The sequence below is a fragment of the Gambusia affinis genome, linkage group LG19, assembly GCF_019740435.1.
Source record: "Gambusia affinis linkage group LG19, SWU_Gaff_1.0, whole genome shotgun sequence".
NCBI lineage: Eukaryota > Metazoa > Chordata > Actinopteri > Cyprinodontiformes > Poeciliidae > Gambusia > Gambusia affinis.
In genome coordinates this window covers 12525168-12548473 of record NC_057886.1, presented here as the reverse complement: position 1 = coordinate 12548473, position 23306 = coordinate 12525168, and the positions used below count along the sequence as shown (strand labels likewise).

The 23306-nt window shown below is 39.6% G+C and overlaps 1 protein-coding gene across 2 annotated transcripts in view; it reads left to right on the top strand.

Moving 5' to 3' along the window:
• gpr139 (G protein-coupled receptor 139) overlaps positions 1–14744 on the top strand; it is a 44127-nt gene extending 29383 nt beyond the window's left edge. For both annotated transcript variants that reach the window (XM_044099800.1, XM_044099801.1), the window contains one exon: positions 10257–14744. In XM_044099800.1, coding sequence (XP_043955735.1) covers positions 10257–11254 — 998 coding nt within the window. In that variant the 3' untranslated portion in view covers positions 11255–14744. The remainder of the gene's footprint in view (positions 1–10256) is intronic.
• Positions 14745–23306: the final 8562 nt, after the last annotated feature.

Genomic DNA, 23306 nt, shown 5'->3' with positions numbered 1-23306 from the left:
GCCTCTTACGCAGTATTTACAATTTCACCGAACAAGTTTTGATGTGTCTCTCAGCCCATTGCTGCAGATTAACAAATCTCCCTTGGATCTGATTGCTTTCCCTTGATAAAGATTGAAAATGAGATGCTATCACGAGCGTAAGCTGTTTTGGTCGGAAATAAATCTGCAATGCAAAGTCCAGCGCTTTTGTGAGCCAAGACTGCAGTTGCCCCAGAGATTTGCTGTCTTGTAAAAATAAGTCTTTCTTTCTGATCAAATCCTGCCTAATTATTTAAGTCAGCCGCCAGCATTTTGCCTCACTGTCATTTCTTTTGATTCTGCTGCTGGGTTGCCTTTAGAAATGCAACCAAGGCTGTTTATTTAATCACCTAGTAAGAGTAACCAGGGGAGAGTGAGGGAGTACAACAATAAGGTGCCTGAATTGATGGCTAAGTTAAGTGCAGCAAGCTGATATTTTGCAGCAGCGACTTGTTCAATCGTTATGACACAGCTTATTCCACTCAAGCTGAAACATGAATGTTTCATGGAAGCAGCATGCACGAGTAGCAGCCGCATGACCTACAAACACACATGCAGTAAAGCCTCTTTATTGACAGGAAACTATGATTCAGGTTTTTCATCAGCTAACTGAGGTCCCTTATGCATCCAAACACTGACTCAACGCTGCATGCTGCGGGGCAGGCAGGGGTCACATCAGCAGTGGAGATTTGAGGTAAGAAGGCGATGAGAGAGGGATAATACATCTCAAGTCATGGATCGAAATAAATCAGTTCGACCTGAGGAAATTATAAAGTAGGAAATGTTGAAAATTAAAGGCTGGAAAGAAGGGAAGAAAAGGGCACAGAGGAGAAGAACATTGGTGTCAGAAGAGGGATCAGAGCGCTAATAGGCAGAGAGATCTAGCAGAAGTAGCACCTCAGAGCACTGAGAGCGGCTGAGATGACAGAGCTGAAACTAATTGCCACGTTTTTAATTAATTGCTAACTTGAGCTTTCTGTTTGTGTCTCTACACGCCACACCAAGCTACTGGAGACAGAGGAGACATGTGCAGGCAGGGCAAACGGCATAATGACGCTGTCGTTATCATGTTGCGATTGTAGATGTGAAGCCTGCTCCTTGGATTGTACAGCGTGTCTTAAAACGTTGGGTGCTAAAGTACGCCGTGTGCAGGAGGAAACCATTAGCTGATGAGCAACTCAACGGGACACGAAAAGAGTCTGAGGAAGTTCCAGTCTCCCTTTGTGGTTGGACATTTCTGCACACAGTGTGCTTCTGGGAGTTTTATCGCCAAACTCGTTTATAAAGGGAAATAAATAAATGAAGAATGTGCCAGGCAGTTTCAGTAATAACAACTCCTTCAACATTTATTAACACCCCTGGTAGAGATGAGTGATGTACAAAATAAATTGATTATTTATTTTATTTTTTAATTTTTTTTTGTCAAAGTGGCACAATGTCACAGTGAAAAATGTAACTGAAACTTCCTGTAATTTATAATGTTACTTTTTAAGGTGATTTTTCACCTATAAATTATTTAAGGAGCTAAATTATGAAGACAATATAAGAGCAGCATTCAAACTAGATTTTTAACTCTTTTGCTCTCATTCTTTGTAGAAGTAGCAGAGGAACTGTGACACCATGTGTAAGAGGCTAATATTTATTTTTATAAAGACCCTAAAGTTGTTTTAGCTTTTCTTTACCATCTTACGTTAGCGCTGTTAGCATCGTTAAACAGCAGGCTCCATATGTAAATTCCTAATGATGTAGTTCTTTTCCTGAACCCTAAGATATGCAAATGGTTGAAAGGCTAATTAAACTGCTACTTCTCTGCCTTCCTATTACTCAATATTCCTTGAGACGTGCACACTGTCCACAGATGATTGAAATTTTATATTCAAGCACATCAGACGAGCACATTTGTTGTACAAAACCCCAGATTTGCATCAAGAAAATTCTGTTTCCTTTTGAATAGCTTGTTACATCTTTTGACTTTGTCTGACTTCATTTGAAACACCGTGATGATAATTAATCCAGTCATGACATGCGATTATATACATCTGCGTTCATTCAAAATAGAAGCGATGATGTGCAGCGCTGTAAAATTTCCCTTATAAAACAATAAAGTTGTTCTTTTATCTGTGCTGAGCTTAAAGCAAACACAGTACTGTGTTCTGTCTGTGTTAGAATGGACTCAGACCAGGTTCTAATATGAGTTTAGACATTACTGCACTGACTAATTAAGATACAGGCTAAGCAACACATGCTGTTTGTCTCCCTGCTTTACAGGATGAGAGATCAGAAAATAAATAAATATCCTTCACCCTAAGAGACTAGATTTGCTTCCCCAGCGTAACATCCAGCCACTGAAATCAGACTTACAGTACGTCAAAACTGACTGGAAAAATATTGTATTTTTTATTTTTAAGGAGCCGGTCACTAATCAAGCAGAATATAAGGTGGTTATGATGAATAGACAATGTTTTAGTGCATTTCTGTATTCCATTCGATGACTTAAAAGTCTTAAATTTGATTATTATACCATTACAAAAACTATCTTTTTGTAAAACTGACAGTGTTGATGTACATAGTCATTCAATATGTAATTTAGGGAGCAAACAAAACTGTGATATTAGGTAGAATAATGTCTGGAAGAGTGTGGGTTGGAGTCGTAAAAAGGTCAAGAGAAAAAGGTTTAAAAGGTGCATAGGTGCTCTGGTGTGGAGGGAAATCATTTCAGCGACACGTGAATGCTTCACCTGCTTAACCCCCACTTCTCTTTAAATAAAAAGGTTAAATGACTTGAGAAAATAGAGCCACACGTAGGAGGAGAGGAAGTGTTAAACCTGGATGAGCAACAGACTAATATAAAAATGGAAATCGGTTTATGAAAGATGTGTTCTGTCCTTCTAAATCTGACTTCTTTCATTTCTTTTAAATTACACACTTGATGCTCATTATTCTGTTTCCAGTGTCCTGCTGCTGAGGTGGCTTGCTTTTTCACACAGCAGCCTAACGATTTCACTCCTTTAAACAAGTCTGATGTCACTGAAACATTCAAATTGTCTCTCTCCTTTTCTTCTTCCGTGCAGTCATGCCACCTACATACCCGATTTGTTTCTTTTTACAGCTGCAAGTGTCTCCCCGATTTAAAGAATCAGGCTGTGAAATGCAGTTAAAACAACCAGCTCTGCTACAGTGAACGTTTCTCCAACTAATTGCACAAAAAGTGATCAGATCCTGCCCAGTTGTCATGGCTGCGGTGACTCCTCCAGAGGGTGACTGGTGTCTGAGCAATCTGGACAACATCTCCTCCCACGCCCACTTATCCAACCCGTTCAAGAGGAAAAGGTCGGGAGTCGTCAGCGCCAACAAGCGCTTCTTCTTCCGCGCCGCGGTGCGGGCCAAGTGTCAGCCGTTACTTAATGAAGAGATGGGCTCCATTGATTTTCAGTTTGAACTATCGATCCATCAATCTGCACCCGTGACGGGGCATCTGGAGCGGGATGGTGTCTTGTTAATTGATGCTATCACTGTCGAAGTAGGGTTTGAAATTGGTTGAGATAGTCGAGATAAAAAGGGGGAGCCATAACAGATTGAGCATTGCAAATGAATAAATTAGGTAGGCTGAGATTGGAAATTGTGGTTTGTTTTCAGTCTGTGGATTAGAAAAATATAGGACTGCAAGGAGAGGGTGGAGAGGCGAGGGGGGCGTTTGAGGCACTAAATCAGAGATCTATTGTGACAGAGCCGACTTTGTTTGGCCAGCTGACACAGAAAACTCTGTCACAGCTGCTGGAAACTCACCAAGCTAAACCTCTGTATTTGTTTGTTGGTTTTCACAGCAGTAGCAATGTGAGGATGATAACAGAGATCTGGAGCTTATTAAGCCATTCGCTTTCCTTTTTTCAGTCAATCTATATTTATTTAATTCTGACTTTACCTCGAGTCTCTGCTGTATCTGCACTGCTTCACCTGTATTTGATTTTTTTGTTTGGGTTCAGTTATTGAAAAATTTTACTTACCTTTGATTTAGAGTCCATAAAAACCACTAAGCTGGCACTTTTCATGGATATAAAATAGGTAGTTTGAACAATACTAATAGTGTTGGTTCTGATTTTATCTTTTGTGTTGCAGTATTGTACAAAAATCTCATGTCAATACTTTTTTTTAGACTTATTTTGTTTGAATATTTTCATTTCTTTTGGTTTAACTCTTTTTTTCCTTGTTGGAGTAATAATATCACATCCCGTTTTATTATTTATAACCTTTCTTTAGTGACATTTCTCTAAATGTTTCTGAATTATTTGTATTTCTCTCCAGCCACTTTCTCATCTGACTGTCTTTTGCCGTTTTTGCACTCCCTTGATTTGTTGTTTCAGCATTGGATCATTCCTTAATGTCTCAGTCAAGGTCTGCTGTTTTCAGGATTTTTAAACAGTTCCTGCAAGCATTTTTGTTTCCAAGTCTTAAGCATCCCCTTGATCCAGAAGTGTGACTGTTCTTAAATGAATAGGTGCTGAGGTGAGCAGGCAGAATACTGCATAAGTAGTTTGATGCAGAAGCTTCTTTTTTTCTCCCAATCTGTAAAATATTCTTCAATTTCCTGCTTCGACACAAATCTCTGCCCCCCATTTCTCCTCCCTTTTTTGTGCTACCGCCGGCACCACTCAGCCCACATGTTAAATTTATCTTCAGATTAAAATATTCTGCACTGATATCACTCCATTTGCATGCGATGAAAGCATATAAATCAGAGTTTAAACACTGAATGAAAGCTTTTCAATTGGTTTGCACTGAGGACGTGCCCCTGGTTTTGCTCTGAGGATTTAATAGATCTCCCTGCTTTATGTCCGCTCTGACACTTAAGAGAAGACAAAAGGGAAATGGTTGTCATCAAGAACAAAGTGCTTGTGACCTTTGAAGCCAGCTTTGATATTCACCTCCTCTCTGTGTCTTTCGCCTCCCTTCTTTTGCCCCGACAGTTCTCCTCTGCACCTCTATTTTTGTCTTCTTTAGTAGCTACTTATAATCCTACCTCTCTTTCCCTCTTATTCACCTGTTCTCTCCTTAACTTTGCGACCTTCAACAGAACAAGGTTTTCTTCTCTTCCTCTTTTGCCCTTCTTTGCTCTTCATAGCATCCAGTCATGCTGTCAAGCTGCAAATTGCTCCAAATAATTTCCAAATGATTTCTTTCTTCTTTTCTGTGTTTGATACAAGACCCATGAACAAGCCTCAGTCACTCATGTCACTCATGTTTCTAACTTTGGTTTTTCTGGATTAAACGGTACAGGATCATATGTCCACAGCCGGCCTCTAATGACGGGATGAGTCAGCCTCGTTACACGCATCAGGAAGCACGCTGTGTCTTTTCTCTTCCTGGTACACAACGTCAATGGCCATGGATGTCCTTATAATATACAGTAGCAGGGGGAGAGGAGACACAAACACCCACCTTGACAAATGCACAATCAAAAGTAAAATGAGGTCTTAAAAGGCTGTGTTTTATTTTTCTTCTCAGTTGGAGATGCTTCGGGGGCGGGGGGGGTTTCAACTAAACAAAGAAGGTGAAACTTTGGATTCATCAATCTGTGTGTCTGATTTGTGTGCAGCGCCTCGGCTTTCCCCGCTGAGACAAACCTGGCCTCTGCGCCAACATCCCTGCTAAATGCCAAGCAGATCCACAAAGACAACGTAAAAAAAAAAAAGAAAAAAAAGCAGGAATCAATTGAAATGGATGGGCAACCCCGTTGCAGGGCGGCTGCAGCTAAATGGAAAATGTCAAGCTCGCAAGAGATCCCTTTTGTTCATCTGTAGAGGGCCCCTGCTGCAGCCCAAACAGAATAACGTGCAGGCAGGGACAGTAAATATCTCACATTTCCCCATTTTATGTCACTTCAACTGCAAGTCCTCTGATAGATGGAGATACTATAAAGAGAGGATTTGAACTGTACAGTGTAAAAACCCCAAATTAGCACAAAATTGTACAGTTTCATAAATAAAAATTTGGAAGGCGTGAGTAGTTTTGGTATTCATCCCTTCAGAGTCGATACTTTATTGAACCAGCTTTTGCTGCAATGACAACAACAAATCTGGAGCAAACATGTCAAGCTCTGTCAGATTGGGTGGAGATGGAGATTGCCCTTGGGCATCTGTTTAATTGGATTTTTTTCTGGGCTTTCACTTTTTAATGTGTGAACAGTCTTTGACACATGCCATCATATTGTAGGGACAATATGATGTCCCTACAATATGAGGGAGGCTGTATGTTCAGGGTCTTTGTCCTGCTGAAACTGAAACCTCTGCTCCAATCTCAAGACTTCACGGACTAAAAGGTTTTCTTCCAGGATTGCTACGTCCATTATTTTTCCTATTACCCCTGACCACTGACTGTTACCATGTTTCACTGAGATGGTTTGTTCTGTGAATACACAACATTTTGTTTTCAGGTTGCTGACCAGAGCACCTTTTCCCACATGTTTGCTGCTTCCTCTTTGTGACTTGTGGCAAAATGAAAATGCAACATCTTACAGCTTTCTTTTTGGCATTCCTCTCTACAGGCCAGATTTGTGGAGTGCACACCGAGTTTTCCTGTCAATATATTCTCCCAAATGACCTGTGGCACTCTTAGCAGCTGTTTTGATTGATGCTTTGCTCTCCCTGTATGTAGGTTTGGGTGGATGGTCATGTAGGCTTGCAGTTGTTATGGTATTCTCTTTCTGCTTTTAGACAAAGGACTAACCCGTTTTCCAAGGTGCTGAAAGTTTGGGTTATTGTTTCATAACATAACTATGGTCTCCACAACTTTCTCCTTGCTCTATCTGCTGTGTTTATTGATCTTAATGCGGTTTGTTCATTAATGTTCTCAAACAAACCCCTGGAGTCTTCCCAGAACTGTTGGGTTTTCACAGAGACTAACGAACACACATGTGGGCCCTGTTTACTTAGAAAGGTGCCTTCTGAAGAATCTTATGCGATGGTAGTCAGAGAAAAGGGGTGTAAATACAAAATACAAAGGAATCATTTTATCATTTCTAAAAACAAATAGAAACATGCATCCTTTTACTACCACAATTATGTTCTGCTTTGTGTTGGTCTGTCACATTGAGGTGTGTGGATGTGACAAGAGCTGTTCAAAGCCGTTTAATACAAAATTAATACAAAATGACACGGATGAAGAGTCATCCTATTAGCTCTGAGGATATTGGATTGAGTTTTGTTACACAACCAACAATGGCTCTTTACATGAAATCAAATATGTTGGTGAGACACAAAAAAAATCCCTAATGACGCATATTGAGTCATTTGTTGCATCAGAACAACTATTTTATTTGATTAGTCATCCAAAGAATTTGACATCATTATCAAATGTGATAGGAAGGAAGTAATCAATGCAATTATGCTTAAACTTTTTTTCTTGTTGCTTTGCCGTCCCTGTGGCAACGTGCTGTCAAGTCACAAGGGATGATGGCATATTAAATGCAGAATACTGTGAAAAAGGTTTAAATCACAGCTAATTTATTCATGTTTTGATGCAGAGGGAGCCGGTTGATGTATAATCTTGTAAAATGGTCTTTACCAGAAAGAAGATATGTAAAATGTGTTCTGCAAAAGAAAAGTGGACAGACACAGCCCATGAGAACAAGAGGTCCACCGTCTGAATTTTTTTTCTCTTGAGTCAAAACAAGACAAAACGTTGAAGGAAATATGACTTTTCCAATAATTACTGAAGTTTTAACATTTCTTCTTTTGTTCTTCACATGTCCTTTATCTTTAATTGTGCACCCACTGCAAAATAAATTATGACCAAGGGCTAGCATCGGACATAACATCAGAATAAAAGCTGCCAATCTCCAAACAAAAACTTAATTCAATATTTTTGTGAAAGATAGACCTAATTACTTTCCAAATCAAATGTGGAGTGCAATCATGTTAATATATCTGTTAAAAGCCACAAAAACAAAACAAAAATGTTTATTTTAATAAAATTTTACAAAAAAAAAAACCTCAAGTCTTCCAGGAAACTCTCAGTGCTAAAGAGGATTTTCCACATCCTTTTCTGGATATTAACCAAGCTGGAGAGTGCAGCATTCAGTAGCCCTTTATGTATTAGTGTGCTAAATCTTTCAAACAGCTTCGGCATGTCATTTATGGTTATTGATAGATCAGACCCTAATGAATTGGCTCATCTCTGACGATCTGTTCGTGTGTACATGTTCAGAGTCCAACATTTGCTAATGTGTGCGCACTTTGCTGCACAACCTTCCAGCCTTGCAAGCGCATCTTTAATCATTATCCAGAGCCATCTTTGTAATTTGTAATCACTGGATAGTGGCTGAGGCTGTGAAGTGTGATCTCCCAGACTCCAAGCTGCCATATTTAATCCAATCCCAGATGCATTACTGCAGACAGGGACACGATCACACAAGCTTGCATGTACAGTGATGGCTGCTAAGTGGATTAACGTCTCCGAAGCTACAGTAGGATGTCAGAAGTGTCTCTGTTTGAGGTAACACACTGGGCATGACTTGACACGGTGCCAACAGGTTGCATTGAAATATTCATCTTATTCACTGAAAAGAGGACAGGTACAGCACTGTGTTTTTGTTAGTCGGGTAACTGAACCACAAGTTATCCTTTTGAAGTATTTTTTTTTTTTTTTTTTTGTAAATGTTTGTGAATTTTTTCTTTCCACAATTGTAATATTTTAAAATTCTTTATATAGCCCACAAAATGGTTATACCCTTTAACTTAAATTATGGAAGGAAGTGAATTGCACTTAAATAAGAGGCAATAAGCCATTTATAGCGCAATTAAATTACTAGGTTACCCTCAGTTGTTATGAAAGTCCTATATAAATCAAAAATGACTTAAAAGAAATTTGACTGTTCATCATACCCACGTCTAATGCCTTGAAATTGTAATGACTTCACAATCTCTGACATCAGTACATATACATATATATATATGTATACCTTGTTTCAAAATGTTGATCATCTCAAAACTCAGTACTTGAGTCTGTGGTTGGATTTACTGCCTTGTTTTTGCTGTTTTATGCCATCTTTATGCTGTTGGGTCAAGCATTACTTGGCTTTAATTTTTCACAGATGTTCTCACATTTTCATTTACGATCTTCTTTACACAGACTTAGAGGTTTCTTACAGCCAGCTTTCAGGGTAAACTCATGTGTACTGCCCGCCCTGGGCATGTTGGCAGTTGTTTTTAATGCCCTCCATTTTTTCAAATTGTTTTGAGACCTACTTAAGTCCCTTATCTAATAGTAGACTATTAAACTGCTACAATTTTTCTTTTGTAAGGCTTCAAACAGCTCTATTGCTGTCACAATGGTGTTAATTTTCATTTCAACAGTCAGGACTACACTGACTGTCGAAACAAAATATTGAAGTATAAGGAACAAGTCGCTTTCAAACTACTTAGTACAGGTCCTCATAATCCCTGTGTGGGATTTAAACATTTTAAATGTGAATAAATGTGGAGGTGTTTCCCTTATCAATTGTATTATTTATCCTATTTTATGAAAAATGTAAGGCTTTCTGAGTGTTTTCTGATTTTTTTTCGCATTATCATTTATTATAATTTCAAAAACCCTCAATTTACCAGAGCTTTCTGACCTATGAATGCAAGGTCTTAGGCAAATTGGCCTAAGACCTTTGTCAACATCAGTAAGAATTTAATGATTATTTCTGGGGAAACCATTAAGGTGAGGCAGACTGGAGGAGGTGGCTTGACTTTGCGTTTCATTTCGAAAGCTAAATCACTGGCGAATGGACGGCAGACAGTAGAGCCAAGACTGTGAGGTTGCATGTTGCCCTTGTCACTGTGTTGTGACTTTACTCCTGATTGGAAATAACAAATTGGCCAAAGGGAGAAGCATCTTGGAATTACCCAGCAGGTGTCAATGAAGTGAAAAAACAAATAGGAGGAACAAAGACAGCTAGGGTTGTCACACTTTTAGCTTGGCAGAATATTTTTTATCTTGTTCAAATTAAAAATGCTTGCACGCTTTTGTTCTGCGTAACTTGTGTCAGTATTTGCAACGAATGTCTGCAGCATTTCTGTCGCCGTTAGCTGCTCCTGCATTTCTGTGTTGTTTATTGCTGGCTGTTACAATCACCAGAGTCCACTAACAATCAATCTCTCTGTTTCCCTCCCTGCCCTAACCTATACCCATTTCTTTTCTACCTTCACCACCATTTTCCCAATTCCTTCAATCACCCTCTTACTCACCACTCCTAGCTAACATCCTGACTGTGGTTATCCTGTCCCAGCTGGTGCTGCGTCGTCAGAAGTCCTCCTACAACTATCTCCTGGCTCTGGCTGCTGCTGACATCCTTGTTCTGCTCCTCATTGTGTTTGTTGACTTCATCCTGGAGGATTTCATCTTGGCTTCCTTCCTCCCTCCATCCATAAACAACGCAGTGCAGGTTCTGGAGTTCTCCTCAATCCACACCTCCATCTGGATAACAGTGCCTCTCACCATCGACCGCTACATCGCTGTTTGCCACCCACTTCGCTACCACACAGTGTCCTACCCTGCTCGAACACGCAAGGTGATATTTGCGGTGTACGTCGGCTGTTTGCTATCCGCGGCCCCCTATTACTGGTGGCCTGAGTTCTGGCATAGTCTACCTGGGGTGGGCAAAAGCGATGAAAGAGGAGGAGGAGGAGGAGGAGAAAGCAGCAGAAGAACAGTGGCCGAGCATGTCCTAGTTTGGGCTCACTGCGCCACCGTCTACCTCCTTCCCTGCACCGTCTTCTTCTCCCTCAATACAGGCATCGTGCGGAAGCTGCGAAAGCGCCGCAACTGCTTCAGGTTGCGTGGCTATTCCACCGGCAAGACCACCGCTATTCTCCTCGCCATCACCTCTGTTTTTGCCATTCTGTGGGCTCCACGCACCGTATTGATCCTCTACCACTTCTACTCTCCACCACCCACCTCACAAAGTGCCGGCCGCCTGCTCCACGTGCTCACCGACGTGGCAAACATGCTTGCTTTGCTCAACACTGGCGTCAACTTCTTCCTGTACTGCTTCATCAGCAAGCGTTTTCGGGCCATGGCGACCAACATGCTCCGAGCCCTCATCCACTGCCGGAAGCAGCCGAAGCCATTTTACGCCAGTCACAACTTCTCCATCACAAGCAGCCCTTGGATTTCACCAGCCAACTCTCACTGTATCAAGATGTTGGTGTACCAGTATGACAAAAATGGAAAGCCCATCTGCATCTCCTCTTGAGTCCACACTACCAGCAGTGGTCCCTCAAATCTTTCAGACAAACTTTGGCCACATGGGACTCGTCGAGGTCACACAAGTTTGACCTGTTAGCGATAATAAAATTGATGGCAACAACACACATCAGACGCATGGTGCAAAATTTCAAAGCCTCTTGTGATCAACAAAGTTATCATAAAGCAGCAAACAGCATCAGTTAGATGCTGTTTAGTCCCTTCATGCAAAAAACACATCTGCCGAGGACTAAACTTTAGGACAGATGAAAGCATATCACCACCACCTACCAGTGAAAATGAGCCGCCATTTGCAAAACATAAAATAACAAAACAAGATGATGAGTCCTTGGTGAATCATCAAATATGTTTTGGTCATGGATATTCATGGCAGAAAATGAGAACGAGCTTTTCACATGAGTCTTTTATCTGTTGGGGAAATTGTTGCCGGTCTGACCCCTGCACATCTCACCTGTAGGGGTGATTCACTCAGGCAGAACCACGGACAGACTGACCACTGCCCATGGTCGTGACTGTCTCTCTCTATAAATGTAAAACAGCTTGTCATTTCCATTTTAATATGCCGAGGAGTCTCAAATGCATTTTAATTAGGGCTCTTACGAAGTGAACAACAGATTCTGACTCTTCTCCTGACTGTGCTGTGCTCATAGTTTGCCTATATTTCAACGCTCACATCAGAACTCAACCCTGACCATCACTGGACGAAGGAGTTTTCATTCTTCTGTTTATTGGTGAAATATTTACTCATGGTAGAGATGACTGTTACTGTAGCTTTGCAAAAACACAAGAAAAGAAGTATGACTTGGTGTCAGTGTAGCACTGAGGTATTATTAAACTAGTTATCAACTTTTCCATTATTAGAATGAGGAAATTTCTGCAACTAGGAGATAGTCCTCTATTAACTATTAATGGTCCCTGATGACTTACTGTTAGCCATCATCCAGTTGCATATAATGAAAGCAAATGAAGATGTCTTTAACCCTTTATCTTTCCAGGAGACCGAGACAGAGAGAGGTAGAGAGGACCAGATATTTTGCTCTCCCTTCCTGTTGGTTTGTTTTCCCCATCTAAAGCTTTCTGTCCCATTATGACGAATGAATTCGGTCTGAGGGCCAAAGCAACACATTACAGGTCTCGTCATTCTGCTGCTTGCTCTACACATTTTACAGCAAACCACAGTCACATTAGCTTTATGCCATTGTTGGTCTGTTGAAAGAACACATTTAAATAAAGGCATTCCCATCTTTTTTTGCTGTATGGCTCAAAGACAGCATACTGACATCAGTGCACGTTCATCCTTTAACCCTCCATTGCACATTATTAGGGATCATCTATCTAATGGAGCTTTGCTGAAAGACAGAGTTCTACTAAAACATGTCTAAAGGGATCAGACACATTAAGCTCTTTAGCCTGTAGCAGATTTGAGCATATTTAGGAGACAAATAGCGCTTCGATGTCTGAGACACTTCAGGAAGCGTTGCTTTATTTTGCTTTGTACTCTTTAAACAAGACCTTTTAAAGGGTTCCTACAAATTTCTCATGCATATTTTTGCAAGAGTTAATTTTCCAGTCATAGGTATAGATACAATAGTTCTCTAAAAATGGAAGATACAGCAACTGATGATTGGTTGGACGGACGGACGGACAGATGGATGGAATATGTAGGCCACTGAATTGAGACCTAAGTCTTAAAATTAAAATATATAATCAGACTATTTTCTTTTTTTTTTAATGAAAATCAAATTCTCTACATTTCTGCAGATATTTGAAGGCTAGAATCCTTTATGTAGAAGAAATGGGATGGAGTGGAAAAATTAATCTTTTACCAGGTCAGCGTCACTGCCAGAGTAATTGATTGTGGCAAATGATTAATTTTGACTTTCAAATCGAATAACATAATGAGATAGTGAAGAAATTCTGACTGTTTGCATAGAACTTACATAAAGATTTTTAAAAGTTGGAGATGCTTTGTTTGATCAAGAATATACAGTAGGGCAAAAAAGTATTTAGTCAGCCACCAATTATGCAAGTTCTCCCACTTAAAAAGATGAGAGGCCTGTAATTTTCATCATAGATATACCTCAACTATTAGAGACAAAAGGAGAAAAAAAATCCAGAAAATCACATTGTCTGATTTTTAAAGAATTTATTTGCAAAATATGGTGGAAAATAAGTATTTGTTCAGCTACAAACAAGCAAGATTTCTGGCTCTCACAGACCTGTAACTTCTTCTGTAAGAGGCTCCTCTGTCCTCCACTTGTTACCTGTATTAATGGCACCTGTTTGAACCCGTTATCAGTATAAAAGCCACCTGTCCACAACCTCAAACAGTCACACTGCACTCCACCATGGCCAAAACTAGAGAGCTGTCAAAGGACACCCGAAACAAAATTGTAGACCTGCACCAGGCTGGGAAGTCTGAATCTACTATAGGTAAACAGCTTGGTGTGAAGAAATCAACTGTGGGATCAATTATTAGAAAATGGAACACATACAAGACCACTGATAATCTCCCTCGATCTGGGGCTCCACGCAAGATCTCACCCCGTGGGGTCAAAATGATCACAAGAACGGTGAGCAGAAATCCCAGAACCACACGGGGGAACCTGGTGAATGACCTGCAGAGAGCTGGGACCAAAGTAACAAAGGCTACCTTCAGTAACACACCACACCACCAGGGACTCAAATCCTGCAGTGCCAGACGTGTCCCCCTGCTTAAGCCAGTACATGTCAAGGCCCGTCTCAAGTTTGCTAGAGAGCATTTGGATGATCCAGAAGATGACTGGGAGAATATCATATGGTCAGATGAAACCAAAATATAACTTTTTGGTAAAAACTCTACTCGTCATGTTTGGAGGAGAGAGAATGCTGAGTTGCATCCAAAGAACACCATACCTACTGTGAAGCACGGCGGTGGAAACATCATGCTTTGGGGCTGTTTTTCTGCTAAGGGACCAGGACGACTGATCCGTGTGAAGGAAAGAATGGATGGGGCCATGTATCGTCAAATTTTGAGTGAAAACCTCCTTCCATCAGCAAGGGCATTGAAGATGAAACATGGCTGGGTCTTTCAGCATGACAATGATCACAAACACACCGTCCGGGTAACGAAGGAGTGGCTTCATAAGAAGCATTTCAAGGTCCTGGAGTGGCCTAGCCAGTCTCCAGATCTCAACCCCATAGAAAATCTTTGGAGGGAGTTGAAAGTCCGTGTTGCCCAGCGACAGGCCCAGAACATCACTGCTCTAGAGGAGATCTGCATGGAGGAATGGGCCAAAATACCAGCAACAGTGTGTGAAAACCTTGTGAAGACTTACAGAAAACGTTTGATCTCTGTCATTGAACTTTTGTTATTGACCAAATACTTATTTTCCACCATATTTTGCAAATAAATTCTTTAAAAATCAGACAATGTGATTTTCTGAATTTTTTTTTCTCCCTTTGTCTCTCATAGTTGAGGTATATCTATGATGAAAATTTCAGGCCTCTCTCATCTTTTTAAGTGGGAGAACTTGCACAATTGGTGGCTGACTAAATACTTTTTTGCCCCACTGTATACACTAGCAAAAACTAAGTAATATACATTTTTATGTATTTATTTATTTATGAAAAACTTTACACCCTGATTTTGATCCCTGCTGTATAGACTTTGAAAAGAATACCAGTTTTACTTTACATTTTATTCAAAATAGCATGTAAAAATAATGAATACACTTTTCAATAAACAATAGAAAAATGTACTGAATGTAATTACTGATTGGGTTTTTGTATGTCACATCTCAGGTTTGGATTTAGGTTCCACATCAAGTCAGTTTCAATACATCTGTGTCCAAAATACTGACTTAACCCAACTATGTTGGCACAGCTGCCTGAGCAAATGTTAACATCCAAAACTGTACTAAATTATATTTTACAATGTTGCAAGGTAAGGGCTAAGTTTATGTATGAAATAGGAGAAAACCCTTTTCTGTAAGTCTTCTCACAAAATTACTGTAACCAAACTGAAGTGCTACAAACAAAATTTTCAACAATCAAAACAAATAGCAATCATGCCAATATTAGCTTTGCAGCCTAATGGTGCTGCATAAAAACAGAAGAAGGAGAGATTCCAAACAAATTATAAAAGCTATGCCCATCTTAGGTGATGCATTGCCAGGACAGTGTTATAGCTTAAACTGGCTATTATGCTAGTTTTAATATTGGAGAAAAGAATAGATATAAAAAACCTGAAGAAACAGCAGATAGGACAAATATTGGTTAGTGAATAGAAAACAGCTACTAGAGTCCAGAGAATCAATGGTGAGTAATTGAAGTTTGCAGAATCACAGGGCTGATGTCGACCATATAATACTGATGAAATTTTGGCTATTTTCTGCACTTTATAGTTTGTTAGTTATCAAGCTTAAAGAAAGCATGAATTTAATCTCATTGATGCACAATTGAACGGGACTAGCGGTATTAGCAAATGTCTAATCTTAAACATCTGAGGTCGTCAAATGTTCCTGACAGGAACATTCCTAATAACCTCCATTAGTGAAATGCAGAGAAATACATTGTTATTGAAATGTTTATAATTAAACTGATCCGAGAATAAGGATTTTTAAGGTATTTAAACATATTCTTTGATAATGTATGACATTTTAATGAGAATATAGTATCTATACATCAAGATAAAAAATGAGGACATTTTTGTAAATGTAGGGGCTGCACAGTGGCGCAGTTGGTAGCACTGTTGCCTTGCAACAAGAAGGTCCTTGGTTCGATTCCCGGCCCGGGGTCTTTCTGCATGGAGTTTGCATGTTCTCCCTGTGCCTGCGTGGGTTCTCTCTGGGTTCTCCGGCTTCCTCCCACAGTCCAAAAACATGACTGTCAGGTTAATTGGTCTCTCTAAATTCTCCCTAGATGTGTGTGTGTGTGCATGGTTGTTTGTCATGTCTGTCTCTGTGTTGCACCTGTCCAGGGTGAACCCCGCCTCTCGCCTGGGACATTAGCTGGAGATAGACACCAGCACCTCCCGACCCCAGTAGGGACAAGAGTGTTAGAAAAAGAATGGATGGATGTTAAATTTAAAAACGGAGAAACAAGAATTCGTATATTAATCTAACATAAAATAAAAAATAATAATAGGTATAGATGTACAGTATATATATATATATATATAGAACAGGTTGCCAACGTTGTGTCTATATTTTTGCATTGAACTTTCTAGAAAACTGATTTGAAAATTCTTAGCAGTTTCGCTGCAAAATGCCACAAAAGCTATTAGAAAAATAAAAGTTGTTATTATTACAGAGGAAATATTTATATTCACCTTTAGATAAACATGAGGCAAGTTAACAACTATTACCTTGCAGGAACCGATTTTCTAATTTACCTAATTTTGAAAAATTTCTCACTTTCTGCTGCTCACTCAGCCTAAAACTGGCTTGTCTTCTGTAAATTTTCCATTTTTGTTTTTGTTTTTTTTCTAATTGATTTTCTCCACTGCGAACTGAATGAAGGAATGGCAATTGCCACCTGTTTCTCACCTCCTCCATCTCATTCCTCTTTTTCCTGCACGTTATGCCTTAAAGCCCTTTCTCAAAGTTAATTTCTCAAGTGTCCTCTTTTACTCCTTCACTGATTACCTCGGAGTCTTTCATGCTATGGGCGTACTAATGATTTTACTCCATGTTTTGTCATCAGAAAATTGATGCCCATAATTGAAGACCATGAGGGGAAGCCAGTGGATGTTGTGCATTATTTAATGGAGATGAATGATCAGTGGGTCAATAACCAATAATCACTCAGTGAGCTCCTTAACTACCCCCCACTCTTCCCGGCACTGAATGTAATGGAGCTAAAATATGTGCTTCATTTCAATCAATACTGCCAAATGAGCAGGTTGTGGTCATTAGGAAGGTAAAATTAACAGAAACATTGTTTCTGCCTCGGCCCTGAGGAGCTGGTGCCAGATCGGCGTTGCGCTGACATTCAATTCCGTGTCGGCTCCATCCAGCTTTTCTCTCATGTTAATGTGACATTTGTGAGGGACTCGCACCTTAATGTCATGTTGGAGGCAGACATGCTGGGAAACCAAAACAGTGGTTAAGTGTAACATCCTGCAGTCCCCTCCACTCTGCAAGGCGAAGTCTTTCATAGAGGATGGGAACAAGTGTGGGAGGGGAGGTCATTGCCAAGAAATATTTCCTTTTATGAAGGAAAAAATAGGGGATCTATATTTTCTGGAGCCTGATATTAAGAAGATAACCAAGCATAGATCAATCAGAGGGGTAAATTGTATTTTCTCTCCTACACATCCTACAGTTTCCTCTCTTTCTCTCTCTTCTAGCTCAGCTCCTGGGAGTGAGTGTGAGTGAATGTGGGCGTGAGTGAACAAGTGTACGCACAAATAAAGTTTGTCTTAGACTGAAACTTTAAATCAGTTTGTGCCATAGGACTAGTAATATATAAAATCTATGATGTATTTAACATAAGACGAAGATGAATAGCACATTGTCATCATCATATAAACCTGAATGTGCAAATTAAGCTTCTTGCATTTCAGTTCGGTGTTTTATGGGATTGTGATTTTCTACAGAAGTACTTTCGTTTTATTTCTCTTCATAGCAGTATTTAAAACTGTTTTATGTGACTGTACAGGCTTGCATAATTAAACATTTTTTCTGCCTCATGAATGTATTGAAATGTATTACCGTGCTGTATAGCGTATGAAGTGAATTATTGCCTCAAATGTTTTTAATAAAGAAATAAATATCAATTTGTCTAAAGGTTGAGCTGTTGGTGAAATGTGTCTTTTTGTCTCAATTCAATAAGCTATTCTAAAATAAGCATAAAAGATGCTTTTTTTTAATCACACGCAATCATAAAGTATGCAGACGCTAATGGTGTTTTCTTGTCACTTTTGATTCATGTTGCTTACAGCTGAAGCCAGATATTTACATTTACTGTTTGAAAAAGACACACGATCCATTAAAGCAGTTTAAACTCTCACTGTTTTTAGTCAGTTTGCCAAATCCAATGATAATCAGAGAACTGCCTCTTGTCCATTTGAAAGATCTACTTGGGTCGAAGTTTAAGCTTCATGGCTGCCCTCTTGAGTGCTTTTGTTGTCCCCTGCACCGCCTTAGTTTTTATTCTTAAAAGATTGAAAAGAGCTGGCAGATTCGGACATAAACTTTTATTTTTTTCTTTAACTATATGGGAGGAACTTGCCGTTCTTTTGAAATTAAAACCCAAATTCTCACAAAATAAATCCATTACTTCTCTAGTTTACATTCAGTTTCAGGAAAGGTAACTATGAGGATTAGAAACAAGAGTAGGCATTTTCGTCTGTGGTAAATGTAATTATTTGGACAGTGTTGACTCAGCTGAGCGCAAAAGGAGAAAATCATCTTCATCAGATGACACACACACACACACACTAACAGCACTTTACTCGGCAAAAATCATGTTAGATTTAAATTGAAGCAGCAACACATTTTTTTTCACCTTCCGAAACAACATCCACAGGCAGAGAGTCAGCCTCTCTTATTACCATGTTCACAGTCAGCCAGTTGTTAATCACAGACCTCAGGATTAACCAATTAACACCTATTGCCAGGGAAGAAATTCTGCTATTTTTGAACATTTTGCACAAAACACCAGCAGTAAAATAAAAGAACATTTGTCTGTTTCAGAGAGACAATCTTTCACTACTCTTTCTTTTTTCAATAAACCTACATTATTGTAGATTATATGAGCTCAGGTCACTGTGCTTTTCATCTCAAGGTAATATAAAATGGGATCATCTGATAAATGTCCTGTCGACTCTAAACCAGGAGAGGCTCTTGCTTCTCTGTAAGGAGAAAAACAAGTAGAAAAGAAAGAATGAGAGGGGGAGGTGGAAAAATCAAGGAAAGATATGTGGCTTCATGTGTGTGTCTGTGCTTTATGTCTGGTGAGCAGCTTCAGTAATAAAGATTGATGGGGCTGCCTGATCGCACTGTGATGGGGTTTGCTCCTGATTGCATGTACGAGAGTGCACGTGCATGAGTGCACGAGCAAATGTCTCTTAATTCATCAATTCCTGTACACCTCAGGCTCATGGAAAGACCATTTGAAACATGGACCAGTTTGCTGTTTGTTTGTTATTATCCAAATCAAAGACTGTAAATATTTCAGTGAAGTAATAATAACATGGATATATTTAAGCTGAGCACGAGCCTAACATGCAGATAAAGTGTCCTCCATGCATTGTGTACATCAGAGTCATTCTTATTAAGAATCAGAACCTAAAATACATGATTTTAGACTGCATTGAGTGTCTACACATGTACAGAGAGAACATGCAAACTCCTGACCAGGTTACAATGTGCATTTTTCCATCCATTGTCTCTGTGCATAGAGTTTGGATCTGCTCCCAATGTACTCCAGCTGCCCAATCCAAGGTGAGAGTGCCTGTTCTTTGTTGTTGTTCTGGTGCATTGATGTGTTATCCTGGGATCCAATGGTCTGTCCTGTCCAGAATGCACCACGTCTCACACCTGGAAAGTAAAAGTGCACTTTACTTCCACATAGAAATGCTGTTTAGTCAGAAATACAACATTTTTCTAAAACTGTGTTAGATGTGTGATCGATTTCTGTTGTTTTATTTTTTTAAGTTAGAAACAAAGTACCGTAAGCATAGTTTCTAATATTCTGGCAAGTTTTTATAAAACTTTGAAATGACTAGAAGTAATAGGGGGAAAAGATATTCAATGATGGGGTAAAATCTGTCTCCACATTCAGAGTTTTGTTTACGATCTGTTTTGTGATGTGTTCTTCAGGCTGATCTTTGATTGAATTCTTGTCAGCCATCTGGATGTTGATATTTTCCCAAAACGAGTCCTTGAAAGAAACAAAAAACATCTGCACTTGTGGAGAAAAGACTTTTTGGTTTTCAGTTCCATCAGAGACTAAAACGCTCTGCTTGCACATTCTGGCTTTAAAAAAAAAGTTTTAAAAAGTCCCAAAAAATGTATAACTTAAGCAGTTTGAGATGAAAAAATGAGAGTGAAATTTTAATGAGACAATTACTCTGATTTAAGGCCCAGAATAAGCCTTCCACCTAATGCCTAATGCTGAAGTCCTCAGAGCTTCTGACAGAAATGATAAAGGGGATAATGGCAAATTCAGATGAAATGATGCCATTGATAAAACAAAGGAATGAGCAAATGTCACAGTTGCTATGTTCTACTCAGAAATGTACTTAATGGAAGTTTTACAGTGAACTTTTACCACCAGGAGCAGACGGTGAGGTCTAACAGGGGAGATTTCTGTCATGATTTAGTGATTCAATTAAAACGCTGATGAACATTATTCATGTGCTGAGCAAAGTCATTTGCTTTTTGCAGTTTTTACTACAGGATAGTACTCAGAGGAGGAGGTTGGCAGGTTTGTATAAAGTGAATAAACACGTCCACTTAACCTCAATAATACTTCACCTCAAAAAGCAAAAAGCTTGATCCACAATTAGCTAATGGAGCATCAAGGACAATCATAAAAATGTTAGAACATGCAGTTTTAAATACAACAAAATTGTTTCTGTTTGGATTTCATCTCGAGCAGCTTATGAGCATCCAAGGATATTTTTTTATATATATATATATATATATATATATTCTTCTCAGAGGCTGTCTTTATTGCAGCGATGTTGAAGCACTGTATTACATTTTGTCTGTGATGTACAGTAGGTGTCTGTGCCTGCGATTGCTCCAGGCTCACTCTGAAATACTCAAGTAATCTTCCTTATTGAGCAATAACCATAAGATTTTTGTGTGTGTGTGCGTGTGTGCGTGTGTGTGTGTGTGTGTGTGTGTGTGCAGGCCTTGAGTTTGATATAAAAACGAATGTCGACTATAAATCAAATAAGATGCAAAAACGGAGCGGTTTCGCTTGCGACGACCTGCAATAATGTGACTCATGCTTCCTTTCCTACTGAAAGTTGCAGAAATATTGAAACAGATTTCTGAGACAGTCCCTTGCACATCATCCACATCAGTAATCTGCAAAATTACAGTCACTGCATGTCACACCTGAGCCCTCCCTCTCACTGTGCCTGCCGCAGGTGGGAAATTACGCTTTGAGGGCGACAAAATGACAATCTGGGGTAATGTTTCTCTTCAGAGAGCTTCATTCTGCTTTCAGCGAGGAAGTGACTCAGGCAAAACATGCTATATCGTTCCAGGCAGCTTCATGAACAATTCACTGGGGAAAGAAATAAAGTAAGTGATTATGTCAGAAACCGGAAAGAGTCATGTTATTCTCAATTGAAGGGCCCTTACAGACAAAACCAAACTGTTATAGAGATTGTTTTAATGTTCCCATTAATGGTTCCAGGGTGTCCTCAAGCAACCTTAGCTTGTAGCAGCCTAGTAGCTACATTCAGATTAGCCAAGCCACTGTAACTATAAGGCTAGTCTGAAATGTAGAGGTGTCTGCCTCATTGACTAAAACTGGAAGCTGATTCCACAGGAAAGGAGACTGAAGACTGAAAGATCTGCCCTCCCTCCCCCATTCTCCTTCTGAAAGCTTTAGAAATCACCAGTAAACCTGCAGTCTGACAACAAAGTGCTCTGTTGGGAATAGGTTGAACCATCAGATCCCTAATGTATGATCTGAGATAGACAGAAACTGGTTACATTTACTCAGATTATTCTTTTAAGTACTCCTAGGCCAAAACGTGTCCCTCAACGTCAACCTCTTTCAGAGAAATCATTGTAGATCTCTCTGAAAACCCACTCAATTCCACCGGCAACAATTGTTGCAAAACATTTTTTAACCTTTGGAAGCTCCAGAAGTGTTGTTTTGGCTTTGGGCAGCTAATTTAAATTTAGAAATAAAATAAAAGGTTGCCTACTCTAAGCAGTATTAATTTAAGTGAATGGTCACATGACCAGACCTCTTTACTTATTGCATGCACTGCTGGAGGTAAATCTGTTGCAAAAACAAACATAACTAAAACATTTTGTACATTCTGTACATATGTATAACATGTACATATGACGTATAATAAGAATTGTAGCCCTGCATGCATCTTTTAATCATAAGAAGAGTAAAAGTAAGCATGGCAATGATGTAGCATGGCATTAGCATGGTACACAGAAAGCGCTATGACAGTTGTCAAAGATTTGGCTGTTTATTCTATTTATCTAATTTTTTCCACGTAACTTAAAAATTTCACATAGCTTAAAAATGTTTGAGATCTTTCAGACCAGATAGAAAGGCAGAATTATGTGTTGTACATCACTGTCATTCCCAAAGTTGAAAAAGATGTTTTCATTATCATATCCAAAATAAAATATAATAATTCACAAATGTCAAAATTTTCGGATTCAACGGGTCCTGGTTGTCTGCCTGTTCATATGTTCATCTATCCATGTAATCATCTGCCGCCATGGTCTTTGAATCCCGCCTCACCTGACTCCTCTCTTGAGGCCAGTTTGCAACTGGAGACACCTCCAGGGCTCAAAGCCTGGGAAAACATCGCCCCTGGCATCATTCAGGGAACTCAAACCGCTCCAATGTGTTTAGCGACGTGTCAAGCTATTGTAGACTATAATCCAACTACTAATAAATAAAACCTGCAAAATTGCGTGTGTTTATTTTGTTAATCTACCCTCGCCGGAGGGTTGACCTGATGCTTGTGTTTTGTGTCTACAAACAAGCTTGGTGCATCGCTCTCATTTACAGTAAAGTTTCATATGACTCTGGTTTTACCGCGGTGGAGAATAATGCATCCATGCTAATCCTCCTTTTCATGCAACGCAGATCCCTATTGCAGCTGCCCTGCTTTTGGCCGTGAAAGCCGGCCTGTTTAGCGTATTACAAGCGACACAGTTCCCTCTCCTTTCATCCGGCCAAACCACATCACCTTGATGTTGGAGTGGCTCTTCATTCGAACTGGTCTGAGCATCAAACACACTGCAAGTCTAAGCAGAAACAAAGGATCACCTGTGAAGATGAGACACATGATGATAAGCATTTGCACCTGAACAGCCTGTTTGCATCATTTGTTTGAA